The 18,207-nt window shown below is 41.3% G+C and overlaps 1 protein-coding gene across 8 annotated transcripts in view; it reads right to left on the bottom strand.

Moving 5' to 3' along the window:
* Positions 1-6,129: 6,129 nt before the first annotated feature.
* Positions 6,130-18,207, bottom strand: part of LOC143281953 (unconventional myosin-IXb-like) — a 139,531-nt gene continuing 127,453 nt past the window's right edge. For 7 of the 8 annotated variants that reach the window (XM_076587275.1, XM_076587270.1, XM_076587274.1 and 4 more), the window contains one exon: positions 6,130-17,470. In XM_076587275.1, coding sequence (XP_076443390.1) covers positions 17,187-17,470 — 284 coding nt within the window. In that variant the 3' untranslated portion in view covers positions 6,130-17,186. The remainder of the gene's footprint in view (positions 17,471-18,207) is intronic. The other variant, XM_076587278.1, reaches the window with a different exon arrangement.

Genomic DNA, 18,207 nt, shown 5'->3' with positions numbered 1-18,207 from the left:
CTTCAATAAACAGAAGGAATGTTAATGAAAATGGCATATGAACTACAAGGTTGATACTGTATGTGCCCCGTCCTGATCTCATTCTTTCTCTGAGGCGACCCGCGATGGCGTCACGGCCTTGTTCCCAGTTTTTTTAGGTATAGACTGACTAAGATTTTCCCAGATGCAGGCTGTTTGTTGTTGTTGCACTATAAGCAGTGTGTCAGCTCGTTCATTAACCCCTTAAAACCTTCATGTTCAGGGCAGTACATCCATTTAAGCTTTCGCATCGGGAAGTTGCCCATTGCCCAAAAAATAATATGCCAGTCTGGCGCTACATAATTGCCGTTTGGGGAACATCCGAACGCCAACTGTTCTTATGCTGTCTTGGCCGAGAGAGTGAGAATGTAACTTGGGCAATACACTCTCTTCTGACAATAATCCAGCAAATTCTAGCGCAGATAGTCTGGGCAGCAGTTGCCTCCCCTGCTGTTCTGATAGTCATAACTGGACAAAACTGACCGGCCACACTCCAGGCTCTCCATTCCACTTTCAACCTTTTGTAGGTGGTTCAGCCAGAATTATGGCATGCTGAGTTGCAGGCATGCGTAAGGAAGCCACTGAAGCACTGGACAGCGTATGTCACATCTTCAGTTCTACTTCCATTGGCAGGCTAGAGGTTGTGACTTTGTACGCAGCATTCTAGTCTTCCCTCGTTGTTTTTACACTGTTTTGCTTTACAGTGTATTACCAGTCGGACTGTTCTCTGGTGAATGAATCACCTGTATGTAATTTTATGATTATGACCACTCGTATTAGTAGCTATACGTCCACTGTGACTGAGGTTAGAGGTTTTCCTCTGTTACTGGCAACCATGTGACCCAGTTAGTCTGCTACCTGCCGCACGTGCGGAGTAAACCTGACAAGAAAATCCGATCTGGAAAGGGATAATCAAGGGATGGGCTCCGCCTGATTTGACTTGCATGGACTGAGGAAAAGCTTACAGAGATCATACCAGATTGGCTGCAGCCGGGTTTAACAATGCCGGACCGCGCCATCCCTCGACTTCCACCAGAACAGATGCAAAAAAAAATGTGTTACTGAGGAAAAGCCAAAGAAAATTCTTGGAAGCAACACCATCATTATATTCGCAACCTTGAACGTAAAAACACTCAGGTTTGAAAACTAAAAGAACTGACCCATGAGATGGACAGATACATCTGAAACATTCCCAGCCTCTGTCCAGTTTTATGGAAAAATAACGAACAACGCAGATCAGTAGAATACGGGCATGACCTGTGTTATGAAGGAGAAGTGGACAAACATGTACATGGACTGGATTTTTAGTAAACAATAAAGAGCATAAAGAACGCAGAACTGGGATGCTACCCAGTTTCCAGCAGGATCATGACCACCCATTTATGATCACGATGATCATTTAACATCAAGATAGCGCAAATATATGCCCCATATCACTGGCTATGATGATCACCAGATTGAAGAATTCTATACCCAGCTTCAAACGGTCATTAACAAGGTCGACAAGAAAGACATCCTCATCGTTCAGGGTGATGGAATGCCAAGGTTGGTAAAGATGCCCAAGAAGACTGGAGAAATTTCTACAGCACTACTCTAATGAGATTACCAGTTAATGATATGTGACTACACCTACTATAGAATTCGCCAGTGATAACGACTTGGGTCTTGGTAACACACTTGGTGAGCATACAGCATCCCTAAAGTGGACACGACACTCCCCAGTTTCTCCGGGAGATTGTAAAATCGATGAAGTTGATGAAATATGGCAAGGATGCAGAACGTTTGAAACATGGAGGAGATGCAGTAACCGACATCCTAACTGCCATCTGCATAAAAAATATGACACACAGGCGAATGGCCCGCACCAATGACCCAATCACTTATAATCACCCTCCCCAAGAAAGGAAATCTCCAACACAGACAGAACCATATGTTTGATCAGCCATGTAGGCAAAATAATGCTCGAAATCGTTCTGAACAGATTACAGCCTCAATTAACTCACTCAGTACGGCCAGTCCTCTCTTCTCCTTTACACAGACACCTCGGATGACCAGTGGGTGTCTCAATGACCCAGCCTTTAGCTTCCATCGTCAGAATTGTGGTATTCTTTGTCAACATTCACCTCTTCAGTGTAAGAGCCTTCCGCTTGTAATATTTTGATGGTGGTAATTGGGGTGAAACGCTGTTAACGTCGTCTCTTTCGTCGTTCGTATGGAGAGAGTTAAGCACATTCCATCACTGCCGAAAATAGGCTGGATTCTGCAAAGGCAGAAGTACCATTGAACAGAACTTTCACCTGTGTACCCTTTGCGAAAACACCTCCAATGCCAGACGGAATTATACCACGTCTTAAAAGACTTCAAGAAGGCATTTATTAAGTCTGATAGGGAGCTGTATGGGCTACAGTGATTTTTTTTTTTTTTTTTTTTTTTTTTTTTTTTTTTTACTTGTCAATTAAAAGACTGGATGAAACATCGACAAGATATGACATGGAAATCAGCACCGAAAAGACCACGTTAATGGTCAGCCACAACACCACCATCACTACTGACGGAACTTCCAGGGGCAGAAGCTAGGAACTGTTTAGTAGTTCACCTAACTAGAATCCGTCATCAGCAATGAAGCCGGATACAAACCAGGAATCGTCCCATAGGTAGCAAAGTGGACACTGTCCAGACTTAAGCCTATATGGAAGGACAGCAACATCTCCACGAAACACAAGTGCGTGCACTGGTATATTCCATCTTCCTGAATGCATGCGATAAAAAAAAAAGGACCCTCACAGTGGATGAAGAAAAAATTCAAGCCATGGAAATGATATGTTATCACATCAGATACACTGATCACATCTTAAATGAAGTGCGCCAAACCATCGAGCAGCGCACTGGACACCACAAGACAAGAAGATCTGCTGACATCAGTTACGAAAACTACGCTGGTATGGCCACGTTACAAGATGTAATGGCCTTGCAAAAGCAATCCTCCATGGAACTGTTGAGGAGGAGAAGGTGGGGAAATGAGAGAGAGAAAAAAAAGAACTGACAATATTGTGGAAGGAAAAGGGAGACCATTTGCAGAAACCCAGGCCTTGACACACTACCGACAGACCTGGACGAATCTGTTGAACAGTTCTGTGCAGCGCCAAGATGCTTTAAGGGAGAAGGAGAACAAACTTCACTTATGCATCAGTCCCATTAATGTTTACTGAGAGTACGTGATATGACTGTGTTGTGGTTATGTTTGAAGTGTTCTGGGTACTTGCTGAAGGCAATGGGTGTCTTCAGCTTGTCCCATCCATAATTTCCCATGTCCCAGATGACTGCCCTTTGGTTTCTCAAATGCCTCGTGCAGTTGGTCTTCAGATGGGGTGTCTTTTGTTGTCCTCATTGTCGCAGGTTCATATGAATTAAGTCTGATTTGAAGTGAATGAATGCATTATGCCTATTTTAAGTTCCACATCTACCAGCCTACAATCGTTTGCATACATTGTGTCCAGTCTATTTGCTTTCCCCCCTTTTTATGTTAAAGGCCACCTATAGTTCATGACGCAAAAAAGGTGGACAACAGTGGAAGTGAGGCGAAGCACGAGACATATGAATTTGACGTCATCCCAGAGTCTGTCACGTTTTAGACGTCACCGATCACTTAATGGTAGCCGTCTTGACTTAATTGATAATGTCGCGACTACTAACTGGATTATCTTTAGATCCAGATGTTCGTGTTGGCGTCCGAACCAACGTTCTTGTTCAGCAGTACTTGGACAGCCTCATTCTCCTTGCTCTGTCTTGCAATTCCCATTCCTTCATCTTCATCCATTTGACGGCCACAATCATCAAGCTGATTACTCTGCCGGGGGTTGCGTCGAGTTGTGAAAAAAGGTTTGGGATAGGAGAAAAGGCCTAGATAGTGGGAATAAAAACCTATCAGGGATAGCTACTCTAAGTGGGTTTTACCGGCAGGCAACTGCACCTTCACTTTTCGCCCTCAGCCCCCCCCCCCCCCCGCCCCCCCCCCCCCCCAAAAAAAAAAAAAAAAACTACCACCACCACCAAACAGAAAAAACCCCAACTTAATTCCCTTTACAAACCACTGACTGGAGGGCACCCTTGCCTTGAAGAAATCAATTAAGGGTGTCTGCCGCCACAGCTGTTTTTGGCAGCTCGTTCCAGTCACGGATGGTGTCTGGGAAGGAAGGAATATTGCCTATACTGGGTCCTGCACTGGAGCTGTTGGGAATGCTTCTTTCGTGGGGGGGTTCAGGAGAGATGTTGGTCCTGTCGAGATGGCTTCTCCGCTGATGATTCTATACCTTACCTTGCTTGATAAAATTATGTGTAATGTTGCGTGTACTCGAGCCAAAAGACACATTTCAGTGATTTTACAGGCAATAGATTTATTTGTATTCGATATTACCCGTTACGGTACCAGTCATTTGGCAAGAATATACCGCTCGGACGCTATTGCTGTGTTCGACTTTGAGTTGTCGTTTTGTGTCCGTTCTCCTTCTTCACGAGGACAGAACTAACGTCCTCAACGAGTGGCCCCCACGAAAACATCGTTTTCAATAAGAATTTCAATAGCCTGCTTTGAGACAAGAGTTGTTAGCCATTCCATGGACTCATAAGGACAAACATGGAGACACGATACAATCAATCCAAAATTAATTAATGTGGTTCGCAAAAGACAATGGGAATCTTACCCATCTGATCAGCCGATAATTTTCGTTGTCTCCAACAAATTCAAGTTCTGTAACACTCTCTGTGCCTCGACTGCCTCCTCCGGAGCTACTTTGCCTTGAAGTACCACGCATTTTTTGTTGGAGTGCAGTTGTGTGTTAGCCTTTTGAAGCTCTCAGCCAAGTGACTCGTGCACTGGGTTTCCGTCATGATCATGTCTGAGGTTTAAATCTTGCAGTTCTGGTGGTATAGAATAAGAGTAGAGATTTTCATAGTCTGGGGTTAATTTCATTATTTTGAACCCTTGACTGCCATAGGATGCTGTACATAGTTCATTGTGGCGCTGAACATTCACATGGTTATTTGATCTGAGTGGTTGCTTTCCAGGGAGCGTATCGTTGTGCCGCCGACCCGTTTACGGATTGTCTTTTGTCACAAAAAAGACAAAACAAGATGGGCAAGCCATACTAATAATCTCCCTTTTTATTTGACAATTGGGTCACAGTAACGTCACAAATGGCGCAACTGGGTCCAAACTTATGCATTCGCGAATCCTCATAGGCTACGACCTTTGTTTCAAATTTCGTAAAGATCGGTTCATAAACAGCTGAGAAAAGCTTGTTTGCGTAGAGAACTGCGCATTCTAAAAATAGAACATGATTTACGTCATCGTGAGCTTATTACTTATACCGTTTATAGTCCCTAGTATAATGAACACGTAACTGAAATTTGGAGGAAATCCGTTGATAAACAGCGGAGATATTAGTGATCAAAATTTTGGCAATTTGCGCCACTGTGACGTCACAAATGGCGCAAATGGGTCTCAACTCATACATTCGGTAGACATCATAGCCCCTGAGCTTTGATCCAAATTTTACTAAGATTGGTTCATAAACAGCCGAGAAAAGCTTGTTAAAAAATCATCGAATAGCGGGACGGCGGCATAGCGGGACGGCGGCATAACGGGTACCCCCCGCTCTCCAGACCATATTCTGTTTTTGGATGATAGTTATGGCTTTTGATTTATATGGCTTGGAACATCATTTTCTACTGTTTTAACCCCAGCAGTTAAGGGGTTTTAAACAAGTACTCCAACAATTCATGGATAAACTGAAAATAAGGCCTGCCTGGCCATCATAAGGTGTGGTTCTCTGGGTTATGCCTTTTTTTATCTGAATTTTATTAATATTTTGAGTTTGAGTTTAAAGCTTTGTTAATTTAGGTAGCATGTCAAAGTGATTGTTTTATCCATCCATGAGAGTTTCACATTCCTACACATTAATATTCACTGCTCATTCATGCATTCTCTCTTCCTCCATCAAACACAATTGTTCTCCAAATATCCTGTCTCAAAGATGAACTGAACAGCAAACACAACTTTCCATTCTTTCCCAACACACCCACACATACCAAAACCACATGTAATGCCAATGGTTGAAAAACACCATTCTTTTTTTTAATTTTATTATTATTGTCATGTAAAGCATCAATGTAAACATATTCACATTAATTTTGGTCTTAAACACAGGACACCAGAACTGAGCACAGCACAGTCGTACATTTGTATGCTTCTGTGTGATCCTCTTCTTGCTGTCACAATACGATCATCTCAAACGCAAGTGATTGCAGCTTCCTGGAAAACCAACTTTGCATAACCCACAACAGTTTGAAACACAGTATTATGTATGCAACACATTGTACGCTTGATTTGTTTTGGCGACTGAATCCTGCTCCAAACCATTCTTTGTTATGGCATGTCATGATCACACAATGCTGCTGTTATGCCTTGCTCCCCTGACCTGTAACAACAAAAGCTCAAAGACGACTCTTTATCTCCACTGGACTGCTATCAACATAACTGAATGACTGAGTGAACAATAATGTTCCCACTTTCATTTATTCTGTTCCACGAACAAAGAACACAAACAAAAACTAACAGATCTATTCTTTCCCAACATCCTCAGCACTGACTATGGCACACAACGGCAGCCAGTAACTGTCGTTACTTCAAGTGAAATAAACATATGCTATCTGTTGCAGACATGTGATCGTACCATTGTTTTCACTTAGTCCATAAGGAATAGATTCATGACTTATGCTTCATTCATACTCCTACATGAATTCAGTTTTGATTGTATTTTAAAACATTTATTAACCACTATCCTATTTATCAATGTCAGTTATCAATATTGCATTTTCCAGTATTTATTTATGCTTGTATTTTTCTGTTTATTTATGCTGATTATTTATATTGCATTTCTCTATTCATTTTTGTCAGTAAACAAATCATCCATTCTATCTCTTTAGATCTTCATTGTTTATAACTGCTGTTCTCACATTCACATACAGACACCCACACATGCTGACGCCAGGAGTCATAACCAATTCTCCAACTTTCCACACAGAAAGAAGTACTGACAAGCCATGGCTTTGCAGATAAATATATGTACATTTCAATTCAATGACACACCTGCAGCCTTTAAACACATATATACATGTCATATTGCAAACCACAAATGGCCAATAGCATTTATGTTAAAAAACAAAACAAACAAAAGAGCAGAAACCAAAAACTACCCTTCAAGCATTTATGAAAAGAAACTCATTTATACTAACCATAGTACACATGTATCTGTGTAAAACAAAAACATACTCATTCCTTCACTGATAAAATATCAATACAGTACAGTTTATCATTTAAACAAAAAACAATTTATAATATCAGCAAGACCAGTTTAATAATGCATACTGAGAAGAACAACACACAAACACAAGCGTTCCTGTACACAGACAAATACACTCATACAAACACACATATGCATGCATAATTATGCTGTCAAAGACAGTATTCAAACTGGTCCAAACATATGCATTTCCGTATTTCCATTGTCATAGACTTGTTGGTCCACACACTTTCTTTTCAAACTAATTGCCAACAAATAACAACAGCTCAAACTCAGTTTTTAAAGCAATATTTCACTCTGCTTTTTCTGTTAAAATGAATCACAAAGAGGACAGGGAGTATGTCCACAATGGTTCTCTTTTCAGATGGAAACTATGCATAATAAAAACAAAACAAAACATATTTGTTCACTGACACTCTTTTTGAACACAGCAGTAGTTCTTGAATCCCAAAACACAACAACGCCACATCACTCATCAGTGTTCACTAATGGCAGCCTATCAATTAACTGTACATGAGGATGCCAACGGAAAATTAAAGGTCAGAGGTCTCTTCCTTACACATGTGTCTATGGTCACACATGCTGGATATTGCCAACAGCTTAGGGATCCTTTACCTTGTTTGTTAAATTGTATTGTTAGGTCAACATTCAAGACTCCTGTTCTGATATTTTGTAACCCAAGCGCTGATTCATCTATAACATCCAGATAATTCCCTTCAACCAAGTACAGATATTTTTGTATTGCAGGGGACATGTCCAATTTTGCTTTTTCAGTTGTATTCTCACTTGGTGCTTTTAGTTTGTTGGCTTTAGCCTCTACATGGTTTGCCAGTGTTTTCAAATGGATTGAGTGTGCTTCTGATGACGCTGAGTGCGTTTTGTTTATGAAGCAGGGCTTTGTCAGCGCACTCAGCTGTTGCAGGGCTGGTCCACAGATACTGCAGTGCTGCTACACTGACAGGGTACAAAGTGTTAATGTGCTGGGGTGAAACATTATGGTTTAAAAGTGATCCCCATTCAAAGGAAAAATCCTGGTGGGCTGGTGGTATTTGTACTTTGTATTTCTTTTTATCACAACTGATTTCTCTGTGTGAAATTCGGGCTGCTCTCCCCAGGGAGAGCGCGTCATTACACTATAGCGCCATCCATTTTTTTGTATTTTTTCCTGCGTGCAGTTTTATTTGATTTTCCTATCGAAGTGGATTTTTCTACAGAATTTTGCCAGGAACAATCCTTTTGTTGCTGTGGGTTGTTGTTTTTTTATACATGCGCTAAGTGCATGCTGCACATGGGACCTCGGTTTATCTTCTCATCCGAATGACTACATCATTGACTACATAGAAATGAAATGTCACTGTGATTAAGGTCAGTGTCATGATGATGACCACCATACATCCCCTCTGTTCTCCCCCCTCCTCCTCCCACCCTAGTTACTTCTCCACTATCACGCTTCAATCAGCCACCTATCTTTCACAGCTGGGTAGAACACACATTCTTAATCCACATCCCTCATTTCCAAGTTTTTGAATGTTTTCTCTGACAGTTTAATAAAGAAAAAGATAATTTAAAAAGGCAACTTTACAACTGCATCAATCAAAAGCAAGCCATTGTTAAGGCAAGAGTTTATCTTTTAAAATCATAATGGGGGAGACCAGGAAAGCATTTCCATGTATACCCCCTAATCAGCAGAAAACCGAGGCAAGAAATGCTGCTGGCTAGAGATCTATTAGCGAAGGCACACATTTACAAACCAATACAAACAAAAACCTTAACAAAGAAACAACCAGACAGACACAGTAACAAACAATGGTAAAAACACTTTAATATAACGAGGCCATCACATGGGCATCAATGAATGATGATGTACTCACATCAGACAATCAAACACACACACGCACACACTACCTGCTTGTGAACACAGACTTTGATAACGGTGATCGCAAATACATCAACAAAACCTGGCGATTATGATCCTTGATGATAAGAAAAAACACACATCACCAGATAATTGTTAACACCTTGATAACAGAGCAATCACACACAATAACAAATGACTGTGAACACAGACCATGGGAATGAAATAATCACACACAGTCATGAATTACAAGGAACACAGGTAAAGATTAACAATAACACCTGGTAAAGAATGAAGATGAACGCAAACCATAACTTGTGGGGAAAAGCAGACAACAGGACACAAAGCTTGACTGTAAAACAATCACACACATATTAACAATGAAACCTGCAGTAACAAAGGTAGAAACAGACCATAGTTATCAAACAGCCATGCTGCCAGTAACGAATTAAAGTCAAATACCCAGACACCATCAACCAAATGTTCTTTTCCTAGCAACTGAAACTAATGCATTTACATTGAGTGTGGCAGTCAACCAACTGGAAAAGAGCTATGAAAACAAAAGATGGCCAACCCAATCCCATAATCAGTAACACATGAAGGCAAACACAAGCAGGACCACAATCTGATGAGATTTTTTTTTTATATTATTATATAGAAACAGAAAGGTATTTCAAGATTATGAAAGTGATCCAATCACATGCGTGGTAACATAGGAAAGTTAACACAAAGCACAATTCTCAACCAAATAAATCAAATGATAAACAGAGCACTGCTGTCAACCAGTCGGGTTTCCATCTTCAGTGCGGTAAACGTAGGTTTAAGACCTTCTGACAAAACAGACTGTCATGTAAGAGGTTTTGTTGTGTTGTATGAGCAACAAGATGAACACAACAAGACATATAAACCAGGAACATGCTCAGTGTGTTAATTCCACATGTGTTTATCAGTTTTATATGACTGTGTTTAACTCTCACTTTCTGAATCATACGAAGTGTTACCCAGCAGAGCAGAAAGAACAAGACCCAAGGAGTATTATTCAACTCTTCATGAACACAGAACAGATACCTGCTGGTCCCTGGAGCAAGCAGCAGCAGAACAAACCACAAGACAGCTCAATGTCATGATATTACCCTTCCCCAAGTCACTGCTCAATGGAGACAGTTCAAAGTCATGATATTACCCTTCCCCAAGTCAATGCTCAATGGAGACAGTTCAAAGTCATGATATTAACCTTCCCCAAGTCAATGCTCAATGGAGACAGTTCAAAGTCATGATATTACCCTTCCCCAAGTCAATGCTCAATGGTACATATCCAACACAAAGAATATGCATACAGCACAATTTTTAAAAATGTGTGTATATTTCAAGCTCCCAAATCCTAAGAAAGACACATGGATTTATGCAATGAGTACAGAAATGTAAATAAATTGGTAAATAATGTCCATGAAAAATTCAAGAGGGATGTAAGCAGAAAAGACTAGAGTGAAACAAAGACAAACAGGGGAGGGGGAAATACTGGGAGTTCAATGGAAGAAGGCCAAAGAAAGCAAGCCATTAAATTAGAAAAAAACATAAACCGCAATAAAAAAAACCACCACCCCATATACATCAATATATGAGGGAAAACATAAAAGGCAATACATCGAAAGTAAATGCCAATATATGAGAAAAAAACCAAACCATACCCAGACAGCTGTTTACCAATGAATGGTACAGGACACACACAAGTTAATACACACACACACACACTCTCTCTCTCTATGTATTAAAAAAATAAATAAAAAATAAAAAACACAGACTTCATGAAAGTAATGCCAATGACAGTGGAAGTAATGCCACAGTGGAAAGAACACGTTCCAAACCCAAACCCTCTGTGAGTGGTGAAACTCATTTTGAGCGCAAAGCCCATGTTTGCAAAAGCTAAACATTCTTGGACTGGTGATTATCAGTCAACTGGCTTTCATCCTAAAATGGTTATCAAGTTCTTTCGTTGCAGAGGTCATTGATTAATATGTGGCCTACCTCAAGTTTAAATTGTATAATCAACACAGATTTACTGCAAAATTCAAAATCACTCAGGATGATAGTGTTTTCTGTGGGGAATAGAATGTTTTCCAAAACCAGTGTGAAGCAATGCCTCATTCAGCTGAATCCATTTCTGAGCGCAGCACATCAGGAGACAGAAACAGTCATGGCACAATACAGTCGGTCAAAACACTGAGAGAGTGAGAACTGTGACGACAGAAGACCAGTCCACAGTGAAGTGTAACTGCTTTTTTTAATGGTCTGTTCCTGTAAAGGGAAAGACTGTGTTAAGGCTCTGTGTTGCACACTTTTCTTTCCATTTGTTTTTATGTGTTTTCTTTTGCTTTATTCTGGGCAGGATGGTGGTGGATGGAACGATCAGGAAGAAAGGAGTTTGATTACAGTGATACATGTTTTCATTCTGTTTAGATTTTTTTTCCCCTTTTGTTTACAATCAGCTTCTTTTGTTTTATTCCTTCTTAAAAGTGAGGGCTGGATGTAAAAATGCCTGTATGTTTCTTGTCTCCTGCCCTCGTTATCAAAGGATTTGTCTTGTCTTGTCCTGTCCTGTTGGCCCCTTATCTTGTGTTCCACAGTGCCTGCTGGCTTTGGGAGGAGTTGTTCAAGGTTGATCAAGGGATAAAAGGATGAAAAGTGAAGTTTTCTCAAATCTTTAATTAGGCATGTCTTCCTGTCAACCATGTTCCTGATAATGTTGTTGCTGTTTTCATGTGAAGCAAGTGCTGAAAATGTGTAACAATCAGCTTTGCTATTTGTTGGCTCATGCCAACAATTTCTCAAAACTGTAGCCGAAAAATGAAAATATGTCTGACAGCAGAAAACACTTATTTGAAAACTTCCTGTGACATACATTTCTAAAGTGGAAATGACAGAGGCTATCATATTAATAACCAAAAGGACACTCCATATTTCCTCAGCCAACCTGTTCCTCTTGACCTTGAGAAAAAAAGGGGATGAGACGGAGTGAGAATGTTAAAGAAGTTATAAGAAACAAGCAAACTCTGATAAATTACACCATTCTGGATCTTGCAGGCACCCACCAAGGGACACTTATATATAAGTTATAAACAAGATATGAATAATGCTCAGCCCCCATTCCCATGGTAAACTGGGAAGAAGTCAGGACTATTGTACAACAGCACGGCACTGCACTGTATTGTATTGTGTTGTGTTGTGTTGGTCTTTGTCACAACACCTTTGTCTGTGTGAAATTCAGGCTGCTCTTCCCTGGTAGAAAACAATACAGCACCACCTTTTCTTTTCTTCTTTTTTATCTCGAAGTGAGGTCTTTTCCTATTAAAGTAGATTTTTCTACATAAATTTGACAGGGGCGACCATTTGTTGCCACTGGTTCTTTTACATGCACTGGGAACATGCTACAAATGGGACCTCAGTCTATAATTTCTACTTAAAGGCTAGCATCCAGACCATCACTCAAGGGGAGAAAATACTGGCAAGAGTGAGATTCAATCCTGCACTCTCATATTCTCTTGCTTCTTATGTGGACGCTTTTCCAGTTGGAAACTCTTTGGCAGGTCAGGTCCAAAATAGGTTAAACCAATGTAACAAGTGAAAATGCTCTGTTGAGCGAGGAAAACCCATTCATTAAATCATCAAAATTACTTGCAGCCCCAAACAATGGCAATATGGACAGGAATTTATGCCCTGGAATAGGTGTGGGCAGGGGGCAATGCTTAACATCATAATGCCACTACCAAACTAATATGCAACAGAGGCAGTGAGGTAAGGTTGGAGTTAAGGGCATCAAACACTCAAAGTCTTCCCAATACATGAATTCAAACCAACTTTTAATCCACTAATCTCTAGAACACCCTGATATAATCTCTGCCTGCCCTCCCCTCACTGTTTTCTTCTCTCACCCACACAGAACACTGAAGCCCCATGATCTATTCACCCTCTCTTCCATGACAGAGGAAGACTGTAGAAGACTCCTCAGAGCTCAGAGCTGAAGCTTCACACAAACATGGGACACACCCCACCCCACCCACCCCTGCCACTCCTCACCACAGCACAGGTAGAACATCACGCCCATCTAAAGCCGGGACCACCACAGGACACACATGAGGGGCAGGGTGGGGGTGGGGGTGATCAAAGAAGTGAGCTCTCCAGAAAGTTGGTCTGGTTAATGACACTCTCTGTCTCTCTGTATATATCTACAGTATGTATACACATACAAACTCTTTTAACACAGTTTATGACATTAATGATATTTCGAAATAATGCTTGTGATCAATTATATTAAATGCAAAAAAAAAAGAGAAATAATATCATTGTAATAAACATTTTCCAGGCTGTTTAAAGTTGCAAACATAGAATGATAGATTACCACTCTCCCTCCTCCCTGACATTCATTCACACACACACACACACACACACACACACACCATTAAAGGTTCTCATTGTGTCTTGCTATTTTCCAATACGAAACAGGACAAAGCACAGTACACAAACAAACAACACAGGTTTTTCAAATTGCTATGGCTTCCAGCTGGGAGAGAATACAGTCTGAAAATAATACTCAGCTCCCTTTTAGTTGTATCTTCTATAAAAACTAGTGCTTGAAAAAAAAAAATCATACCACTCTGCTTCAGCACAAAGGCAATGCATAGCATCAACAGAAGTGGCTAATGCATAGGGACATACAGACAGAAACACAGCCCCATCAATCCTTGTCAACTATCTGTCATGACATACCTCTGGATCATGATGGTGAACACCAAGAGAAAGATTGAAGTCGTTAGTTAGAAAGAGTGAGAGAGAGGGGGGGGGGGGAGAGAAGAAAGGAAGATAAAGAATGATCAGACAAGAGATAAATGAGAGAAAGGCCCTGCTGGTGGATGGACTAAAGACATAAACGCGCACACACACACACACACACACACCACAGCCTAAAACACTAAACAGAGAGCCAAAGCACATCAAGTGAGTAGTTAGCGTACAGGTTCTTCACAAATACCCAGCACAGCTCCTCTGACACAAACACACAGGATGCTACACATCCACCCACTGTTCTGTGGCTGAACAATCTGAAAGTGGGCCTGTCACATGGGCACAATACTAGAGCGACCACAGCAATGACTGGCCAGTGCACTATCTGAGTGGATACTGCGCTGAGTGGCTAAGCACTATCTTAGTGTCTTGCGTGCTGTCTGGGTGGCTAATGCGCTGAGTGGCTATGCACTATCTTAGTGTTGCGTGCTGTCTGGGTGGCTAATGCGCTGAGTGGCTATGCACTATCTTAGTGTCTTGCGTGCTGTCTGGGTGGCTAATGCGCTGAGTGGCTATGCACTATCTTAGTGTTGCGTGCTGTCTGGGTGGCTAATGCACTGAGTGGCTAGAGTGCTATTTAGTACACCGAGTGGCTAATGCTTTATCTGAGTGGCTAGCATGCTATCTAATGTGTCAACTGACTGGCTAGTGTGCTGAGTGGCAAGTGCACTGAGTGACTGTGTGCTGAGTGGCTAGTATGCACTAAGTGGCTAGCATGCTATCCATGTGTCAACTGACTCGGAATGCATCAAATGACTTGATAGTGTGCTGTCTGAGTGGCTACCGTGCTGTCTAGCGTGTCAACTCACTGGTGATACATCAACTGACTTGCTATAGTGCCTAGCACATTGCCCAGCTTATCGACTGACTGGCTATGTGTCAACTGACTCGTTAGTGTGCTATCTGACTGGCCAAGTGTGCTATCTGAGTGCCCAGTGCGTCAACTGGTGACTACAAGTGTGCCAAACCTCCACCCCATAAAGGCTGAGACTTGTGACTAAAATCCTGGCAGTGCCTTTTGACTTCATGGTGGGGATTCTGGAGAGAGAGAAATCAGTGATCAACAAGTGCAGGCTTGTGCTATTGCCTTCATCCTCTTTGTGTGTGTCTTTAGGCACAAGGTCACGTATGCATAGGGAGGTATCAGAATTCAACAGGTCAAGGAAACACAAAAATATCCAGCATACAGTACCACTGAAAAATGGAGAACAGCCACCCAAGCAACAAGCCAACAAAACAGTCAAGCACACATAAAAAAAGCAATCCTAGGTAACATTGAATACCGCCCATGAACCCAAGAGTAGCTGCAACTGACAGTAGCAAAGTAAACTTAGAAATTACACTGAATATCGAGAAAACATCACATCTTCCACCTTTCTGCTCTTTACACTATATAATGTCAATAAAAATTCCCATTAGGACAAACCTCAGGTGTAAACTGTAGTTGCAGTCATGTAATTCTGGTGGTGGCCAGATTCTACCATCATATGCTGACATGAAAAAGGTTGGACAATCATCAACATTATGCCAAATGCAGCCTGAAACGATGCCAAGGTCATCTGAATTATTCCCCGGTTATTGAGACTAACAAGGGACTCAACATGAGACTCTTGACTCGAGAAGTTTCACTGTTGCCAAGATTCATATTGCATCACCTTTCCACACAAAGTTAGTCTTGACGGTGTGACTCAGGAAAAGAATAACAATGTTTAACCCTTTGACTGCTGCTGATAAATATGCTCGTCAGTGAAGGACAGTCGCCTCACTGAGGCATGCTAAGTTCACAGGTCAGGGTGTTGGTCACTATTCTTTTATTTGGACTTTTTCTTCCTGGGACTACATTGCTATTGTTCAGTAATGCCAAATTTCCTCTTGGGATTGCATTGCTTTTGTTCAACGGTATCTACCACACCAACTCAAGAATACATAAAAAGTACTCTTTTCACCAAACCACAGCGTCAAAGGGCTAAGAATCTGTGTCTCAGAGTAAAACAAAAGCAATGTATGTAAGAGGGATACAGGAGTATCTTTCCTTCACCTGCATAAAGTAAAGCACATGACTTGGCTTGTCAGCAGCAACCCACAGAAGGACACACACACACCACACACAAGGATGCAAGTGTGAACTGTTCAACACAGGGCCACACCCCCTCCAAGACACTCTGTATCAGAAAACTTTTAAGGAGTCTCCTCTATTCATCTGATCTATTTGGGTGTTTTTTTTCCGCTCAGATACCACCTTTTACATGTTAGTTGTTTTCCCTTGTCTCCTCTGCATTTGACTTTCTCTCATCACACACACACACACACACACCACACACACACACACACACACACACCACAAACACACACACACACTAAAGAAACAACACAAAAAAACACCTATGAGTAAAGCACAAAAATCAAGGAGATCCAGTAACTCAACACTTGTTTTACCCCACATCACTGTCTCCATAGATATGAATCATCTCCATCTCCACAAGTCTCACACCACATTCTCCATCTTCTGGCAGCTTGGTCACGACATGTTGCAGTCCTCCCAGTTGGTAAACACAGCTCACATACACAACTAATGTTTTGTGCACTGTCTGCTGTGATGAACACACACAGAGCACTTATTCACCATCTGTCATCTGAACTGTCTGCTGTGATGATGATGATGATACATACTGCAGTCATTCACCATTTATGTCACCTACATTTTCTGTTGTGATGATCATACACACTGCAGTTATTCACCACTAATGTCATCTGAATTGTCTGTTTCTGTACAAATACACACAGAGAATGTGCAGCCTGCTCGTTGCTCTCTGTTATTGCCTTTTGTTTTTTCTCAAAGACTATAATATAAAAGACTATAAATAAGTAAATAGTGAATCTTAAGAAATCAATAGCTTCACTGACATGTTCTTGCTGCTTCAGAAAAAAAAATCATTGTCTCTCTCACTGTCAGTTGAAATATGCAGCTATATAAAATAAATAAATAAATAAATGAATAAATAAATAAAAGACTGAGTGTGGGTAAGGTAAAGAAACAAAAAAAAAACAAAAAACCAGCACACAAGAAATTTCCACATGCTGCAGCCCCTCCAGCATGAACACAGTGGCTGTGGTCATACCATGATTTCACGATCGTCCTCACACTCCCCACCATCCACATCGTCATAGTTGTCTCCCCTGGGGCGGGACCTGTCCTCAATGTCTGTGACTGTCACATGAGGCGAGGTGAATCCCTCCATGGAGAATGACCGCTGAATGCCGGACGATAAACCAGAGTCTGTGTTTGAACTGCGCCAATTTCTGCCGCCCTTTCCGCCGCTGTGACGAAGAGGAGGGTGTCGTCTAGTGGGAATGGGCACTCGCCCTTTGGTGAAATGACGTAGAAACGGAGGGTTTGCTGCAACACAGCCACACTGCATGGTGAAGGTTAGGGACAGGCTTGGGGCATTGAAACATGAGACACCTGACATTGTTGCTTACAGTCCAACTGGCCACACTGGGCCTTGTTGGGACTGCCCAACTTAAAAAAAAAAAAAAAAAAGAAAAAAAAAAGAAAAGAAGAAGAAAAGTTCAACCACATTAAACACAAAACTGATGCATCTGGCAAAACAAACAAACAAACAAAATAAAAACATACCACAGAATAAGAGAAATGTGTGAGCTGGTTCATTGAACTGCCTACATGGACCATGTCATGTTTTAAAAATCATTTTGAAAATAGAGAAGACGTCCATAACAAACCACCACTTGCAACTCCAGCCACTTTCTACCACTCACTAACCTCAGGAGCAATATCCACAGAGGAATTTACAAAACTGTTGACCTCACTGCAGGCACCACACTATGTAGTCACCAGTAAGGAATGGTCAATTACAATATCTACCCAATGAGGCTCTAGATATGTAACACTGGAATGATTAATATATACGATATACATCCAACAAAGTTGTAGATACATGTATGTAAATGATTAATTAACACCGACAAACATCAATCACAACACACACCTACTGTATACCAGTATGGAACTACATACCAACCTGTGAATCCCAGAGGCAAGAACATTTTTTACAGGGAGACCCCCAAAAGGAGAGCTGTGCATCACCACCACCACCACTATATTCTATTTTATGG

The sequence above is a fragment of the Babylonia areolata genome, chromosome 5 (genome assembly GCF_041734735.1).
Source record: "Babylonia areolata isolate BAREFJ2019XMU chromosome 5, ASM4173473v1, whole genome shotgun sequence".
NCBI lineage: Eukaryota > Metazoa > Mollusca > Gastropoda > Neogastropoda > Buccinidae > Babylonia > Babylonia areolata.
Note: the sequence above shows the minus strand (reverse complement) of the source record. Positions and strands in the feature narration are given on the sequence as shown.